The following is a 13,445-nucleotide window of genomic DNA, read 5'->3' as shown; positions in this document are numbered from 1 at the left end:
CCTGGCACTGCCACCCTGTGCTGGGCAGGCTCGGTGCCCCCCCTTCAAGGTGACTTCTGTCCATCTCTCGCTCCACATCCATCCCAGCCCGTCCAGAGGAGCCCTGTTGGCCTCGAGTAAGTGTCAGGCATTGCCAGGATCGCTGCTGTCCCCAGAGGTGACATGAGGGACCTGCTGACAGCTTCCTGCTGCTTCCCACAGGGAACATGTGGTCAGGGCATAAAGGTGTGTCTGGCTGGAGGAGGGGCTGCAGGAAGCAGTGGACACAGGGATCACACTGGGTCACAGGCCAGGTGGGAATTGGGCAGAGAACTGTTCTGTGAGAGCTGACTGAGCTCTGATGGAAACAGGGGCAGGGCAGCACCTGCCTGGCCTGGACATTCCTCCACTGTTTCCTTTGTGGGTGAGGGACCAGTGTAGGGATTGCTCCCATTAAGGAATTTGCCCCAGTTAAAGCAAATTCTACTCTCCTGACAAGCTAGAAGATGCACAACAGTGTGAAAAACTCCACATTAATATCCCTGGGCTGGTCAGGGATATTCCTGGAGCTCCCTCCAGGAGGAAGCTTTGATGTTCCTCTCAGTAGGTCCTGCTCCACAGCCAGGCCAGAAGAAGAGAAAAGCTGTTGGAAATGGCACTGGGAACTGCTGGAGCTCAAATTCAGGCCTGTGGGATCATCTGAGAGGTGACAGACCTGCAGCAGCATCCGGAACAACCCTCAGGGTCCACAGGTAAATGCCAGAAAATCCCACCCTTCCCACTCCCTGAGCCAGCTGGAGCAGGATGGATTCCAGTGAGCAACTGGATTCCATTGTGACCCCCAAACTTCCCTGGTTTCTTCAGGAGGACAGTTCCCTTTAAATGTATTCATCCTTCAGGAAGAGCTTTGAGGAAAAATCCTCCTTCCCAACCCTCTTCCCAAGAATATCAATGCCAGGGGTTAATATCAGAGCCTAGATTAAAGCCAGGTGTTAGTATCAAAACCCAGATTAAAGCCAGGTGTTAGTATCAAAGCCCAGATTAAAGCCAGGTGTTAATATCAAAGCCCAGTGTCTCCACCACAATAAATGTGGGCAGATGCTGCCACCCCAGATGGAATAACCCTGCTGAGAAATGTTATTTATCACAAATCTCTATTGCAGGGAGATCTTTAGGGCTGACACATCTACTGAGACAGAAACAAGCCTGGTTTGTCCACTTACACCAAACCAATTAAACCAGTAAGGGGAACTAGCCCCATCAGTTTGCAACAGGCAGAGCTAAACAATGTGGTTTGCAGCAAGGAGATTGTTTAAATCCCCAACCTCTGGCTGTCTCTGTTCCATCACTAACAGGACTGCTCCTGGACCAGCTGGAGGAAGAAGCTGGAATTGCAGCATAATTCAACTGGTTTTTCATGCAAGAGGAGATAATACACCTCTAAACCATCATTAGAATTCCCTGGATAACAAAACAAGCAGCAGTGAAAATGCTTTGGGTATCTTTAATGCACATCTCACAGTTTAATTCGTGTTCTGGGCAATAAAAGTAACTGAGAGGCAAAGCCTGTGGGACTGCAAGTCCTCTCTCACATGTGTTTTGTTCCTGCTTGTACAGGTGCCCAAATCCCTCATTTTGGGACATCCATGCAGTAAATGAAGTCATGAGCCTGCTCTGAGTAACCACCTTGCCCAAACACTGGTTCATCACCCACAGGATGTACTTCATGTCTCTCCCAAATTCTGACAGAGCCCCAAGGAACGTGTCTTACAGACAACCCTGGAAAACATTCTGCACTCCTCTTGCAGAGGTATTTTGTTCTCTCATGAAGGATGGGAAGTCAGCCTTGACAGGGCAGTTCTTTCACCAGGCCAAGCTGAGACAGAGGTCCAGGGTCTTCTCAGATGTGAGCAGAGCAAGGGCAGGGAAGGAGGAGTTTCAGACAATGTTTAATCTGCTGCCAGTGCCCCTCCAGAGCTCAGGGCTCTGCCAGTTCCTGGCACACTTCCCTGCCAAATGGAGAGGTGGGGCTGCTGAGGAAGGATCAAGTTATCCCTCTCAACAACACTCTCAGGTGGGATTTTGGGGTGTCCTGTGCAGGGCCGTGAGCTGGACTTGATAATCCTTGTGGGTCCCTTCCAGCTCAGGATATTCTATGACTTTTTGACCATAAATTTCTAACCTCAGGCCAGGAACAACTACAGCTGAGTGCAAAACATCTGCCCTCGAGAGGGGGGATCTGAGGGAAAGAACATTCAGAGTCAGAAAAGGAAATCTTGGTGTTAAACCTGAGGCAGCCTATGCAGTGTTAGGGTTTAAAAAATGGGGTCCAGAGAGGAATTCACTGGCTTCAACACTTGCTCTGGGCAGGCTCCCTTTGACACCACCTCCTGTGCAAAGGTTTTGGTGCTTTAGTCTGAACTAGAATGGAAAATCAAGAGCTGAGAAGGAAAAACACAGCTGCTCTGTTGGGCACGTCACGTCAGCTGGGGCTGCTTTGCAGACAACGTGCTGGGAGGAAGATCTGTGAGGGAGCAGCCAGTTGAGGAAACAAATAATATTTACATGCCCTGCCTGTGGAACTGGAAATAAAACCCTCCTGCCAGCGAGAAATTCAGCCCAACCCTCCTGGCCCCACCTGCTCCTGGGGGAGGGATTGTGCTATAAAAGACTCCGGGTGGTGAACAGAGCTCACAGCAGCGACCCGGGGCTCTCCAGGGAATCCTCCTGGGGCACAGAGCTCACAGCAGCGCCCCGGGGCTCTCCAGGGAATCCTGCTCCGGTGCTCCATGGGGAAGAGGGTGGCTGTGGTGCTGGCTGGCTGTGGGGTCTACGATGGGAGCGAGATCCACGAGGCTTCGGCTGTGCTGGTGCATCTCAGCAGGGAGGGGGCTCAGGTAAGAGGCTCCTGCCCCGGCTCCAGCTCTTTTTGCCCCTCTCTGCTCCTCAGTCTTCTCCTCCTTGTCTCCGAGACAAGACACAAGCTCCCCATCGCTTGCAAATCATGAGTGAGTGGAGTCAGAGGGGACAGCAGAGCCCGGGAGCTGTTCCAGTGAGCCTGGAGAACTCCCTGCTCCCTGCACAGCTCTGCTGTACCACGGGCTGGGCTTGGATCTCTGTGCTCAGTGTCTCCAAACTCTTTCCCGAACAGACTTTCCTGAATGCCTTCTCTATTCTTTTTTTTTTTTTTTTGGCTTGTATTCCCTCTTTTCTGCTCCGCTGTTCCAGTTTAAAAGACTGTTGTTGGTTTGGGCGCTTTGAAATCCAGCTTTTTAAAACCTCAAAGGTTAGAAGCGAAAATCGAAACAGAGAATCACAGGATGGTTTGGTTTAGGAGGGACCTTAAAGATCATCCAGTTGAACTCCCTGCCATGGGCAGGGACACCTTCCACTATGCCAGGTTGCTCAGAGCTCCATCCAGCCCCATCCTGAGCACTTCCAGGGATGGGGAGTCCACCTCTCTGATGAGAGAATAGACAAGTTCTTGTGAGTTCAATTTGGAGAGGGGTAAAAAAAAAAAGGTGGCTCTAATATACTATTAGTCAGGAGAGCCCCACGGTGAGACTGGAAAAGGAGGGAGGGACCCTGTGGAAAACATCACACAGCTCTGAGCTGGGGCAGAGCCGTTCCCTCGGGAATGGGAATGGCTCTGTGGGACACAGGGGCACAGTGGTGATGTACTGTTGAGGACATGAACCCAATTCCACACCCTTCCACCTCTGCCTGCTCCGTTCGGCTCAGAGCTGGGACTTGTCCAAGCGTTTTCTCCACAGGGTGTAATTTTGCCTCCTTTCCTCTCCTCGAGTCGCTCCCCTCCTGCCATTCCCGAAGCGGCGGGCTCGGAGCACGTCCTGCCTCATCCCTGGGTCGCCGGGGGCCTCTAGTGGAGGAAACTCAGGCGTTATTCAATCCCTGCTTTCGTCGGGAAACACGAATGTCTCAGCTGGAAGGGAGGAGAGCTCAGCACCTCCCTCCTACGTCCCCCCCTCGGGGAGCTGTGGAGAGCCACGAGGTCTCCCCCCGGCCTCCTTTTCCCCAGACTAGACAAGCCCAAAGTCTTCAGCTGCTCCTCCCAGGACGTTCCTTCCAGCCCTGGCACCGGCTTTGCCCTCTTCGAGCTCCTTCACATCCTTCTTACACCGTGCAGCCTGGAACTGCACGGGGTGTTCAGCCCCAAAATCTTTCCCCCGCCTGTTTGTCACCCTCCACCCTCCTGCTGCACGTGAGCTTGGAAGTGCTGGAGGAAGGGGAAGCATTTTCTGGAAAAACACTCTGGCTTTGGGAAAACAGTAGCTGGGAAGAGGAAACCCCAAGTCCCACCTCTGAGGGAGGCACATGGTGGGACAGCAGCTCCCACAGGGATCCACTGGCTCTGTGGGGCAGCTGGGATGGGGCTGGGGCTGCCCCAGTGAGGGGGATTCACTGGGATAGGGATGGAAACCTCCAAGAAACAGCTTCACCAAGGGCTCCTCATCCCCCAAAACAAGCAGTGTGGGCTCCCTGCTTTGCCCCTGGGCAGAAGCTACAAAAGGCCTCTCTTTCCCTCCTCTGCCTGATGCCAGTATCAGATCCAGGTGAAGGTCACGGCATTCCCCGGCAAAGTCCTTTCCTAACCAAGTCCCTCAGCACCCACTCCCTGTGACCTTCCACACGTTTCTCCCTCATTCCTGAAGGATAACAGCCCTTTCCCCTGTGCCCAGGCAGAGGTTTTTGCTCCCAACATCTCCCAGATGCACGTGGTGGACCACGTGAAGGGGCAGCCGACGCCGGAGCAGCGCAACGTGCTGGTGGAAAGTGCCAGGATAGCCAGAGGGAACATCAAGGATCTGGCTCAGCTGGATGTCAAGGGGCTGGATGCCCTGATCATTCCAGGTAGGACCTGTGTGGGGCCTGCATGTCCACAGCCTTGGGAACAGCTTAGGTAAGCCTGGAATGGCACAGGAGTCATGGGCTGGACAGGAACTGGAAGCAGGGATTGGGAGGACAGACATGGCTTGGACTTGGATCAAAAGAGAGCATGGCAATGCCAAGCTGATCCCAAGAGGAGAGGGTACCTGCCAACTGAATGATCCTCTGTGCCATCCAGAGGATCATTCCCTGAATGGAGAACTATCCCTTCCCTCCCCATTATCCTTTCCTCCTTCCCAGGAGAGGCTGGGACAGAGAGGGGGGGGTCAAAGGCAGAAAGCTTGGTCAGTCTGAGTCTCTCTCTAGTGCAAGTGGGATTCCAGTGGGGTGGATGAGGCCTGGAGCAGGGATTAAGAGGGGAAATGTGTCCCTGTGTCCCCCCAGCATTCAGGAAGGAGCTGTTGGGTGAAGCACACACCCACTGGAGCACTGGAGTGGAAGCAGGGGAGGTGCTTGGGTGTCTCAGCCCACAAAGGTTCAGGACCTCTGTTTTTAATTCCATTATCAACACTGGACAAGTGCTGCCACCCCCCACATCCAGATTAGCATTCCATCCTGCAATCCCTGGGAAAAGCCCTGCTGGGATATCACCTCCCAGCCTAATCTCTTCCTCTTCTCTTCCTCTTCTCTTCTCTCAGGTGGCTTTGGAGTGGCCAAAAACCTGAGCACTTGGGCCACCCAAGGCAAGAACTGCAGCGTCTGCAGGGAGGTGGAGGACGTGCTGAGGGCCTTCCACGCTGCCCACAAGCCCATCGGGCTGTGCTGCATCTCCCCAGTGCTGGCAGCCAAACTCTTCCCGGGCTGCGAGGTGACAGTGGGACACGACACCGAGTGTGAGAAGTGAGTGACCCACTGGGGCTCTCAGGGGGGACTGGGAGGCTCCAAGTTTATTAGGGAAGGCTCTTGTTGAGCTCCAAGAAACACCCCCCTTCCTCCTCAGAGACAGGCCTGGGGGTGGGGGATCCAAGCCAAATTTCAGGAATTATAGAGGTGTGATTGAATCACGTTGTCCCACAGGTTTTAATGGTATTTATATCAATTTTTTAATGATACTTATATAAAACAAATTATTAATTATGACAAATGAAGAGAGGGAAGACCTTGATCAGAATTATTTGCTACACAGGGCAAAAGCTAAAAAATCCTAGTAGAGTAAAATATAGCATAAAATAGTGTGGTGCACTGTGTCAAAGGAGTTATATTCCAAAAGAAACGATCACTAAGTGGAGATTGAGGTAACTCACCACACACTGATCATGGGCAGGTCTTTCAGCCAGGGCAGGGGGTGGAACTGGATGGGCTTTAAGCTCCCTTCCAACCCTGGGGAGTGACCATGAAGAGATGTCCCCGTTCCACGGGAGAAGCTCCACACACTCCAAGAAAGCCTGTGGGAGAATCTGCCATGTCACAGTTGGACTGGGCTTTTATGAAGTGATGGACTGCCAGTCCTGTATTCCCAGGCCATCTCTCAAATCCTGCCTCGAGGGCCTGGAAGACTTTTACCATTTCTCAGCAGATCAGAAGGAATGACCTCGCACCAGATTTGCTGGCATTGGTTTTTTTTGTGTTTCCACAAGTCTGATGGAAATAAGACACTTAATTTTTTTAAGTAAAGCTTAAATTGAGACACTTCATTTGAAATATAGTCCTACATTTGCCTCCCCCGTGCATGTGGCACCTCATGGACCCAGGGTAGGAGAGACACCAGAGCACTGACTCCAAGTGAAGCAGATCCAGGGTAGGAGCAGGATGGTGGCACAAGCCTTGGAGTGTTAAGAGAGGGAGTTAAAGTGTCCTCAGTCCTACAGGAAAGCTGTGGCTGAATCCTCCCAAAAACCCCAAACCTAAACCTAATTGTTGCCCAGAGCAGCAGCTGTGGCTGCCCCATCCCTGGAAGTGTCCAAGGCCAGGCTGGACGGGGCTTGGATCAACCTGGGCTAGTGGGAGGTGTCCCTGCCCGTGGCAGGGGGTGGGACTGGATGAGCTTTAAGCCCTTTCCCAACCCAAACCAGTCTGGGATTCCATAAACACTAAGTCTGGCATGGGCAGGGTTAAGCAGTGGAACATCAAGGGTTATTTTGGCTTTCCTTCAGATTTTTAACTCACTCTAATCTGGAGGTGTTCCCTGTTCTGCGAGCCTGGAGAACCTCCTGTGGCAGGAAAAGATCTGGCTCCTATTGAGCAGGTTTTGAGCAGGGACCATCATCTCTTTTCTCTCCCAGCCTTCACCTCAGGGTGGGTTTGTCCCCTCCTCCCTTGCAGGTGGCCCTATGCCAAGACGGCCGAGTCCCTGCGGGAGCTGGGCTGCAAACACGTCAACAGCCACGTCAGCGAGATCCACGTGGACCCCAGGAACAGGCTGGTGACCACCAGCGCCTTCATGTGCAACGCCCCCATCCACGAGATCCATGATGGCATCGGGAACATGGTCAAGGAAGTGGTCAGGCTTGCCTGAAGGCCACGAGGTCCAGCTCCTTCCCCTCTGACACCCACGTGTCACCAGGGAAAGTGCCACCCAGCTGGAGTTCTGCCCCCTCCCCGCCCTTCCCAGAGCACGGGTGGCTGTGAGGAGGGGCAGTCTGGAGTTGGGGTGTTCTGCCACGGCAAGCTGGCAGGAAGGGGGGTGTGGGCACACACTGAGCTGGCACAGAGTCATGGAATGGTTTGGGTTGGGAGGGACCTCAAAGCCCACCTCGTCCATGGGCAGGGACACCTTCCACTAGCACAGGTTGCTCCAGCCTGGCCTTGGACACTCCCAGGGATGGGGCAGCCACAGCTTCTCTGGGCAACCTGTGCCAGGGCCTCCCCGCCCTCACAGCCAAGAATTCCTTCCCAATATCCCACCTAACCCTGCCCTGCTCCAGGTTAAGGCCATGCCAGGTTTCCCCAGGGCTCCAGTTCAGTCCCCCCAACCCCCAGCTCCCGGAACAGGTGAATTGTGGCAAAAGGAAGGAACACGGTTCTGCTCCCAAATAAAACCTGCTGGTTTTCCATGGGCTGGACTCTGCTGCTGGTTCTCCTTTCCCTCTGGATCAGGATGTGCTCTCAGTGCCACTGGTGGGCCAGGGAGGGGGAAAAACCATACAGGAAAAAATCCAATTCAGTATCAGTATCCAGGTCTGGTGGGAAGAGGAGGAATTCTGCTCTGGTATAAACAGAACCAGAGAATTCCAGGTTGGCAGGACCTCAAGGCTGAGCTGGCCCAGCTGCCTGCCCCATTGGATCTTAAAACTCTCCCAAGCTGGGCCATCCAGCACTTCCCTGAGCAGATATTCCCATGGCTGATTGTTCTCATCGTGAGAATTGTCCTTGTGTCCATTGGGAATCTCCTCAGGAATAACCTGTACCCATTACCCCCAGCTTTTCCACGGCCCCCTTGTGCAAAGGGAGTTTCCATCTCCTCTGTATCCACCCTTTAAATACCAGAGCATGGTGATAAATTGTCCCCCAAACCTCATTTTCCCAGGGCTGAACAAGCCCTGTTGTCTCAGCTTTCCCTCCCAGGACCTGGATCACCTTCTCCACATTGCTTTTTTTGCAGAGTGGGGATCAAAACTCTTTGCACAACTGAAAGTAAGACACTTTATTTTAAACACAATCACATTTGCAGCCACTGAACCTTCCTGCAAACACAGGGAGCTCTCAGCTCCTTTTCCTTTGGCAAAGGGAGTTCTTTGACCACGTGAACTGAACACAAGTTAAATTGCAGCAATTTATTTACTTTGTTTGGAGTTTAAAGAACATCCTAAAAAGGGGGGAGGAGATAATCCCCATAAAACACGTTATAAAAAGCTGATCCCTGCAAATATGAAGAGTTCACTGGGCCCAAACTCCCAACTGCTGGGGGACAGAGATTGACCCTGGCTGCTTTTGAGTTCTCTCTTTACCAAACTAGAATGGTTTGACAGATTTTTTTTTTTTTTGGGTCAGAAAAGGATCTGAATCCTGCCCCAAAAATGTGATTTGTGCACTGAAAGCAGCGTAAACATCTCCCAAGCACAAAGCAGCAACCAGCATGCAAACAGGGTGGGGAACTGCTCACAAACACCTTTAAAACCATCCACTTGGAACAAAACTGGCCTGGTTTTGTTTTATGCTGAGTCAAAACAAAGAAAGGACTGGGGAAAAAATGAGGCATCCACACCATGTGTGCAAAGGAATAAATCCAACTGTGCTTCAGTACAGGCTGGTCTTCTTCATGATCCGCAGGAATTCCTGCTCGTCCACTTCCCCATCCCCATCTCTGTCTGCCTCATGGATCATCTCCTGCAAGAGATTGGTGAGCAGGAGTCAGATGTGCATTGGAATGATTGGATTCAGCAGGATTAGAACCAGTTTTTGGTAAGTTGTACTAAAAGCTTAGGGGACAATGTTCCCTCAATGTCAGACTTACTCCGTGACAAAATATTGCCCCAACTAGACATTCATTTGTTTTTTCTAAATACACTTATGCAGAAATCTGTCTCAAAAATACAACAGGAAATTTCCTGGGAGAAACAAAGTGCTTGGAGCAGAGTTATTCCCTTTCCATCACTCTCAGAAAGCTGCCATTTGAACCGTGTGGGCTCAACCTCAAAATCCACTGCTGGACACAAACTCTTCCATTCCTACCAGGAAAAAGGGGATTTTCCTACAGCTCCAGCAGGAAGATCCCACTTCCCTCTTCCTCCCCAGGTACAAACCTGCAGCTCCTCATCTGTGAGGTTTTCCCCCAGTTCTCTGGCCACACGTTTGAGGTTTTGGAAGGAGATTTTGCCGGTTTCGTCGTCGTCGAAGAGCTTGAAGGCCTTGAGAATTTCCTCTTTGGAGTCTTTTTCAGCCTTAAAAAAGGAAGGAGAAGGAAGTCTGAGAGGAAAAATAAGGGGGAGTTGTGTCGTAGGGAACACTCCAAATAAAGTTATAAAAGATTTGATAGACTGAGAAACCCTTAAGAGTAAATTTAAAGGAGTTCCAGTCAGCAGGAATCACACATAAAGGCTGAAGGGAGACAGAGGCACAGCCAGAATTCCAGGGAATTTTTTCTCTCTGTCCTAGCCAGCCAGATGTCTTTGGGATTTCACCACGAGGATCTTGGTTTCACTCAACATATTTGAAGATTTTTAAATCCAGAGATTTAATCTGTAAGCAAATTAGAACTCAAGAAGAGAAAATACCCCCACGTCACAGAAAAACACTCCAACAGCTCCACAGCTGCATTGGAGCTGGGAGAAAAGCCTGGATTTTTCTGGGAGAAAAGCAGGTTTTCCCTTTTCTCACACTCAAAAAAAACCCCCCCTGATTGCTAAAGGAAATTGGGAATGATACTGTTATTTCAACCTTTCCTTGAAAAATGAGACAGAATCCAACTTTCATATATTTAGTTGAGATTAAATAGTGCTTTAATCTCCCCCTAAACCCAAAAGGAGATGAATCACACATTAAAATTGCCTTTAATTTGTTTTTTACCACTTCCATACCATTTTCTGGGTCATCACTGCCAAGAAGTCATCAAAGCTGATCTTTCCTGTCCCCTCCTTGTCAATGTCTGAGATCATTTTCTTGATCTCTTCTTTTTTAGGTTCAAAGCCCAGGGCCCTCATGGCCACCTGGAAGGACAAAATCAGTCACAAATCCTACAAAATCAGTTACAAACCCTACAAAATTATCAACAAAGCCACAGGGGAGGGAATAAAAAACAGGTGAACTTCTGCCACATCACGTCACAACATTCCGTGTCTGAAGGAAAACAGGGGCACATCAGGATGCAGAAAACAGGGATATAAACATTCCTATTCTGGAACTGGCCTTCAGTTAATTCAGGAATTTCCTAGCCATGCTTTTGCCCCAGCTCAGGACAGAGAGGGATTTGGGATTTGGCCGTATCAGAGTCTTGGGAGAAATGTTTGCACCGAGAAAATTTGGATTATTTGCTGCTCTTAACTCCCCTATTTTAGTTGTATAATCAGCTCATTTTTCGCTCCAATGATAAAAATCTCTTTCAATGACTGTTGGGGGAACATTTCCCTCCTTTGATAAAGAGACAAGAGGCAGGTTTGAAACCAGATCTGCTCCCTGTGGTCTTAGGGAACACGGAAATCCAGGTAGGAAATGAGAGGGGCAACTCCTGGAAGCAAAATAAGTCCTGATTTATTGATGACTCTTCTTCTCAAAAGAAGAGGGTGGACCAAAAGGGGTTTGCAATGAATAAAAGCAGGAAAATGAATGACATTGGTGGACTCCTCAGCTGGGATAATTTAATAAACAAATAAAGTGAAATCCTCAACAAGAGGGAAAAAACCAGCTTTTAAAAGTGCACAAACCATTTTTTGAGGTTTTAATAATAAGCAGAAGCAGCATGAAATCCTCGAAAAGAGGGAAAAACACCTCTGAATTGTGCACAAACCCTTTTTTTGAGGAAGGAAGAAGAAGGAGGAAGGAGAAGGAGGAGGAGAAGGAAGAGAAGCATGAAATCCTCAGCAAGACAAGAGCACCTTTTTAATGTGAACAAACCCTTTTTCTGAAGTTTTACCGACAGAGAAGGAGTCAGGACAGAAAACACAGAGCTGTCCATGAATTTTGGGCAGCCTGGCCCCAAACACACCTGAGAACAGCAGGAAAGAGCTGCAATAATGTGCCCTTTTACTAAGCCGGGTTTTATGCTGGGAGGAGGGAGGGGCAAAGCAGGGAAGCCGTGTGCTGTCGGAGGTGATTTCGGTTTCTAATACCGGCAGTCCTGTGCTTCCAGCCGCACCTTGAGCTCCTTGACATCGATGCTGTCGCTGCCGTCGGTGTGGAAGAGCTCGAAAGCCTCGCGGATCTCCCGCTGCTGCCCCTCGGACAGCTCTGCTTTGGGACTCGCCTTCTTCCTCTGGGGAGCGGCCCCCAGCGCCGGCTTCTTACAGCTGCAGGCCTTGGGACAGCACGGGGGTCAGGGCAGGGGGCCGGGGGGATCAGGGCCCCTTACAGCCCCCTCAGGGCCCCTTACAGCCCCCTCAGCGCCTCACGGCTCCCTCTGTCCCTCACGGCTCTCTCACATTCCTCACAGACCCCTCAGGTCCCCTTACAGCCCCCTCAGGTCCCTCACGGCCCTCTCAGGTCTCTCACGGTCCCCTCAGCCCCTCACGGCTCCCTTAGTCCCTCACAGTCCCTCAAAGCCCCTCACGACTGCCTCAGATCCCTCACAGCCTCCTCAGATCCCTCATGGTCCCCTCGGGTCCCTCACAGCCCCCTCAGTTCCTCACAGCCCCCTCAGTTCCTCACAGCCCCCTCAGTTCCTCACAGCCCCCTCAAGCCCCTCATGGCCCCCTCAGATCCATCACGGCCCTCTCAAGTCCCTCACAACTCCCTCAGTCCCCTCAGTTCCTCACAGCTCCCTCACCTCTCTCACTGACTCCTCAGGTCCCCTCACAGCCCCCTCAGCCCCTCATGGCCCCCCAGGTCCGTCACAGCCCTGTCATGGCCCCTCGGCCCCTCACGATCCCCTCACATCCCTCATGGCCCCCTCACAGCCCCCTCAGGTCCCAGAGAAGCCGTGGCTGCCCCTGGATCCCTGCAAGTGTCCAAGGCCAGGCTGGACGGGGCTTGGAGCAACCTGGGCTAGTGGGAGGTGTCCCTGCCCATGGCAGGGGGTGGCACTGGATGAGCTATAAGGTCCCTTCCAACCCAAAACATTTAATGATTCCACACATAGGTAGTGTGTTATCCGGGAGAAGACATTCCAAGGGGGACAATCTGCCACCCAAAATATGTCTCCTACGAGGGATGGCTTTGATTCTGTGATGCTGTGACTTAAGCCAGGGCTGTGGGATTCCATGCCCCCTGTCCTCTCCCAGTCCAGGAGCATCCCGGCAGTGTTTCCGTACAGTTGTTATCATTATCCAGCAGTGCTACAGGAGGGATCCAGGAGTGATGTCCCTCATTAACACTGATCCAGACAGGAAGCCTCGCCAAGCAGCCCTTTATAACCCAGTCCCCTCACGGCCCCTCAGGCCTCTCACAGTCCCCTCAGTCCCTCTCACAGTCCCCTCAGTCCCCCTTACAGCCCCCTCAGGTCCCTCACAGCCCCCTCAGGTCCCTCAAGGGCCCCTGAGCCCCTCACGGGGACCCCCTCAGGTCCCTCACAGCCCCTCACGACACCCTCAGGTCTTCCAGGGCTCCCTCACGGCCCCTCACGGCCCCTCACGGCCCCTCACGGCCCCTCACGGCCCCTCACGGCCCCTCACGGCCCCCCGAGGTCCCTCTCCTCCCTCACCCCCCCCACTGACCATCCCGCCGCCTTCACTCCCGGCGGCCTCAATGCCGCGTTCTCCCATTGGCTGCCGCCCCGCACGCCGTTGCCACGGCAACGCGCGCTCCAATTGGCCGCGGTCGGGGCGGAGCTAAGGGGAGTGAATGAGCGCGTGGGAAAAGGCTCCTCCTGCTCCCAGCGCGATTGGCCGGAGGGAGGAGGCGGCGGGCCAATCAGCGCGCGGGAGCGGGCTGGCGCGATGCTCGGCCCAGGGGGAGGGGCGGGGTCGGGGAGTGGGCGGGGTCTGAACGGAGGGGCGGTGCTGATTGGTGGAGGGCAGGTGGGGGGCGGG

At 52.5% G+C, this 13,445-nt stretch overlaps 2 protein-coding genes across 3 annotated transcripts; one reads left to right on the top strand and one right to left on the bottom strand.

Annotated features, from left to right (window-relative positions):
* Positions 1-2,674: 2,674 nt before the first annotated feature.
* Positions 2,675-8,046, top strand: LOC127472898 (glutamine amidotransferase-like class 1 domain-containing protein 3, mitochondrial). Its single transcript, XM_051791799.1, has 4 exons — positions 2,675-2,876; positions 4,680-4,851; positions 5,526-5,727; positions 7,150-8,046. Exons 1-4 carry the CDS (start codon positions 2,769-2,771, stop codon positions 7,340-7,342), a joined length of 675 nt encoding a protein of 224 aa, XP_051647759.1. The 5' UTR covers positions 2,675-2,768; the 3' UTR covers positions 7,343-8,046.
* An 886-nt stretch (positions 8,047-8,932) lies between these two features.
* Positions 8,933-13,258, bottom strand: LOC127472918 (centrin-2). Of its 2 annotated transcripts, none has more exons than XM_051791853.1 (5): positions 13,131-13,258; positions 11,618-11,776; positions 10,344-10,472; positions 9,570-9,707; positions 8,933-9,153 (listed from the first exon to the last, which is right to left on the bottom strand). In XM_051791853.1, the coding sequence occupies exons 1-5, from the start codon at positions 13,176-13,178 to the stop codon at positions 9,064-9,066; spliced, it is 564 nt and encodes a 187-aa protein (XP_051647813.1). In that variant the 5' UTR covers positions 13,179-13,258; the 3' UTR covers positions 8,933-9,063. The 2 variants fall into 2 exon arrangements, with proteins under 2 accessions (XP_051647813.1, XP_051647821.1); XM_051791861.1 differs by lacking the exon at positions 13,131-13,258 and adding an exon at positions 12,245-12,266.
* Between the last annotated feature and the right edge of the window lie 187 nt (positions 13,259-13,445).

The sequence above is a fragment of the Manacus candei genome, unplaced genomic scaffold (assembly GCF_025592945.1).
Source record: "Manacus candei isolate 608988 ecotype Guabito, Panama unplaced genomic scaffold, ASM2559294v1 h1tg000003l, whole genome shotgun sequence".
Lineage (NCBI taxonomy): Eukaryota > Metazoa > Chordata > Aves > Passeriformes > Pipridae > Manacus > Manacus candei.
The sequence above is the reverse complement of the archived record's forward strand: the minus strand, read 5'-3'. Positions and strand labels throughout refer to the sequence as shown.